This window comes from Mus caroli, unplaced genomic scaffold (assembly GCF_900094665.2).
Source record: "Mus caroli unplaced genomic scaffold, CAROLI_EIJ_v1.1 scaffold_15049_1, whole genome shotgun sequence".
Classification (NCBI taxonomy): Eukaryota; Metazoa; Chordata; class Mammalia; order Rodentia; family Muridae; genus Mus; species Mus caroli.
Window position 1 is genome coordinate 19,458 of NW_018389432.1, and position 4,641 is coordinate 24,098.

The 4,641-nt window shown below is 36.1% G+C and overlaps 1 gene segment (V, D, J or C); it reads right to left on the bottom strand.

The window, feature by feature from the left end:
* Window positions 1–3,907: 3,907 nt before the first annotated feature.
* Window positions 3,908–4,424, bottom strand: LOC110288106. The segment is given in 2 exon segments: window positions 3,908–4,230; window positions 4,352–4,424. Coding segments are annotated over 2 exon segments (378 nt in total).
* Window positions 4,425–4,641: the final 217 nt, after the last annotated feature.

Consider the following 4,641-nt stretch of genomic DNA (forward strand, 5'->3'; position numbering starts at 1 on the left):
CTGTTCCTCCAGCTGATACTACTGGTCAGCATCCCCTCATTAAGCCTTTTTACTGTCCAGGAATATATCTGTGGAGGTTGCTTCTGGCTTCTTGATTAGTTTTGTTTGCCATTTCCAGTTCTAGTCTAGTCTCCTCTGTGACATACATAGTTATAGAATAAGCTTCTCCTCAAGAGCCAAGCAAGAATTACCAAAACTTTAAATGTCGTCAGTGGTGGTCAAGATTATAAGTGCTATGAGCTTTTTATGTGGGTAGGAATAACAGAGTGGTCCAGTTTAGCTTGTGGTACTCCCATCACTGAGTCCCACAAAGAGTGCCCTTGCTTGAGTCACAGGATTTTTCCTGCTTTCTACTCTGTATTCTTTCAACTTCCTCTTGCTGATCTGCTTTCTTAGTTTTTAAGGTTGCTTTTATTTAATTTTATGGATGAGTTGTTTTACTTGTATTTATGGATGACAATGTACATGCCTGTGCCCAGGAAAGTCAAAGGAGTCAGTAGGTTCCATAGAATTGAAGTTGTAAATGTTTGTAAACCACCAGGTACATGCTAAGAACTAAAGCCAAGTCTTCTGCAAGACCAGCCAGTGCTCCTGTCTGTGTTTATCCCACTAGCCCTTCCTACCACCTCTTTCAAGATTTCCAATATTCTTTCTTTCTGGTTCTTTTAAATTTAACTGTCCTGGGTTATACATGGTGTCACAATTCAGAAAATTCCAAACCTCCACCATTCCACAAGAGTCCCCTTAATGACTTTTTTGCTTCCTTTTTTTTACTTGTATGAAACTGAAAGTAATAATTTTGGGGTATTTGTCTGTATTTTTCAAGTAGCTCTGATTCTCAGTTGTGGAGAATTTCAGAGCTGTCATCATTCTAAGGATTTTGCTTTAAGTAGCAAGTCACTTAGGTTTTCCGTCTTGGGCTTTCTCACACATTTCCTTCCTTATATACTGTCAAACTGTGCCTTGGGAAAGAGATATAGTATGTTATTCTCCTGTCTTAAACACTCCTCACTCACCTTTTGTAATTGAACCCTTTCATTAATATTTGCCCAATGGCTTCTATTACCTAAAATTGACTACTGCCACTCTGATGCATACAGAGAATTGTTTCTCCAAACAATTACCTTAGATTTTGTCATATCACGGTTAAAGGCAATGCTAAACTACAATGTAATATAAAACAAGCATGTTTATGAAAAACAGATATAATAAATTTAAGTGGTCTTGAATTTTCATTGTCATATATCAGAAATCTCTAAAGGACTTCTTCCCAGAACTCACATTAATGTCTTTAAGGAAGCTAAGGCACAATACTGTACTTAAAGTATGTAAAATTGAATAACAAAGTATCATGTTCAAAAGAGACTCGAAAATATGTGGCTGTTTTCCATGTATTTATGGTCTGTTTTGCTTTAGATGTGGATAAATAGAGGGTCACATAGAGATTATATATCATCCACTGTTCCTTCTGGCCATCTGTCTATTCACTATGTGTGCACTGAAAGTCCTAAAATCTGAGAGTTGCTACATTATAAATAGTTGAGTAAATGAAAGCAAGTCTCCAGGCTTATCAAATTTTTTCAGTTATACACATCATAGCTATCATGATGGCTACAAAATCATACTTTCCTTAAAAATTAAAAATTTTCTGAAAATGAAGAATGCAAATATTCACTGAGATCGAAACATTGGAGGGAGAACAGGTTCATGCTTCAATTTTCTTTCCATTATGGTTAAGGGTGACAACAACTGCATACAGTAAGCAAAGACAAAAATGTCTCTCCTTATAGGTGAGATGTCAGCACTAAAACTTCTAACATAATAGAGGAATTTTCTTATTTTGTTAAAAAAAATCCAGTGAAGTTTTTTGTTTGTTTGTTTTTTGTTTTTTGTTTTTGACTGGGTTGTAAGTAGAGACCTGGATATAGAAGAAAGGAATAAAGTAAATTGTGTTTTTNTGTCTCTTCTTCATGTTCCTCATCCACTCCTTCCCCTTCTATACATTCACCAGTTAGCTTTCCGCTTGGGAGGCATTGTGTTGTAGTTGAATGTATTTCCCAAGACAACAGGCANGTTAAGATTACACACTGTATCCATATTGTTCTCCAGTTTGACAATTACGGTAAAGAATTATGTAATTATCTCTATAGTGCCTTAAAATCGCTTAAATGGGAGTCATTAACTCTANATCATAAACCTTTAAAGAAAAGGGCATAGCCACAAAAACATCTTACTGACATGTGCTGTCTATAAACCTCAGACAAATATAATACTCAATGNGGAAATATTTGACATTTATACCTCAGATTATACAAAAGATCAAAATGTATCTAAAACAACAAAACAGACACAAATTTAGGAAGAAATGAGCAATGAAATGAACAAAATAAAATGTTTAATAATAATATTAGTAGACAAACTGATAAATCACGGAAGCTCAACATAGACATTTGAAAGTAATGACAAAATATCTATACATATACTGAAGATAGAAGAATAGTACCTGTACATTAAAAGGCATACAAGTAAATAGGGAGCATATGTGTGTTCATACTCTGAACTTCTTTTTAAAAAATGAATGTATGTATTTTTCTCATGTCCCTAAGTACATTATATGCACATCCAGTACCATCAAAGGACAGAACATGTTGTTTGGTCCTATTGACAATTAAGGAAAAGAATTATGTACTTGTTTCTATGCTTCCTTAAAAATCACTTATATGGGAATCATTAACTGTTCCTCATACANCTTTAAANAAGAAAACATAATAACAAAAATANCTTACTATAAGGCTCAAGCAAATACAATACTCAGTGTAGAAATATTGGGCATTTATGCCCCAGAATCCACAAAAGGCCAAAATGTCTATTGTTGCCATTTGTACCTAAAACAATAGCACAGATAAAACAAATGGAGTAAGAAATGAGCAATGAANTGAATGAAATAAAATGTGTGCAAGTAATATTAGCATACAAGTTCATAAATAAAGAAAACAACATAGATATTTGAAAGTAATTACAAGAAAATCTCTACATAGACTGAGGATTGAGGAAAGGATCCTGTACATTAAAAGGCAAACAAGTGAATAGAGTATGTGTCTGTGTTGATACCTCAAACTACTTTTTTACAAAAATGAACATACGTATTTTTTGCATTTCCCTAAGAAAATTATGTACATGTAGCATCAAAGAACAGAGGATAGTGCTGAGTCCACTGAAATTGACATTAAGNCAGCTGTTGGGTGGTTAAGAGCACTGATTCCTTGTCCGCAGGTCCTGAGTTCAATTCCCAGTACCAACATGATGACTCAATACCATATGTAATGGTATCAGATTGCCTTATCTTGTATATGAGTGTGTGTGTGTGTGTGTGTGTGTGTGTGTGTGTGTACAAAGAGAATACATATAATGAAAAAAGAGATAGCTGTCAGTTACCTTATGGGTGCTGAGAATCACACACCTGTCACTTTCAGTATAAACAAATGCTCTTGACCACTGGGTTTTCTCTCCAAACCCATAAAAGAGATTTAAATGCATATCATCTCCAGTTTGATAAAAAAAAAACTCAATGTAATGCAAATGTTATTCCCGAAAGAGTTTTAAAAGTTGGCAAACTCAGTCTAGAATTTATAGAGACAGTCAACGGACAGCATAACTTGGGAAACTGGAACTCTAGAAAGGTGGCATTATATCTTCTGACTTTATTATTCTCTTTTGTATGAAATTAGAGTGATCAGGACTGTAGTGCACTTCTGCCTACCAGAAGCATTGCATATGTGTATTTTGTGTCTTATGAGTCACCCCAAACTCTCATAGAGACCTGTTACAGCTGAGAAATTNAAAGTGGGTGATTCATGAGAAGGAGCAGCTGGAGCAGACCAACCTCTCATTTCTGCTTTCATGGGGTTTATGTTATGATTTGTATCACTGTGGGAGGATAACTAGCATATTGTAGACAGTAATAGTCTACAAAATCTTCAGACTCAAGGCTGCTGATGGTGAGAGAATAATCTGACCCAGACCTACTGCCACTGAACCTTTTTGGGACACCAGAATCTAAATTGGATGTGCCATAGATCAGGCGTTTAATAGTTCCATCTGGTTTCTGCTGAAACCAGTTTAAGTAACCACTAATGTCCTGACTCGCCCGGCAAGTGAGACTGACTCTTTCTCCCAGAGAGGCAGATAAGGAGGATGGAGACTGAGTCATCTGGATGTCACATCTGGCACCTAGGAGTGGAGACATAATGAATATCCACATAGATAAGCATGATAAAAGAGGGCATCCCCCATATGCCAGTCAANACTAATCACAATGTAACAGTGAAATTCCAATTTTAGTTAATTTTACCTGGAAACCAGAGCAACAATAAGCCAAAAACCTGAGCAGGAGCCCTCATGTCCATGCTGAGTCCTGACTGCAATGACAATGGCACAAGATATGTTTGACTGGTAGATGAAGAAGTCCCAAAGGCCATGCAGTGAGGGTATGCAAATCATGAAGAAGCAGTTAAGATTGGTCACAGCTGCAAGGCTTACTGATCTGAGAACTTAGCACAAGATCAGTGTCCCCAGACACCTGAGGTCAAACCACTTGTATGTCTCCAGAGAATGAATTTCATATCAAAATGGCATTTCTAA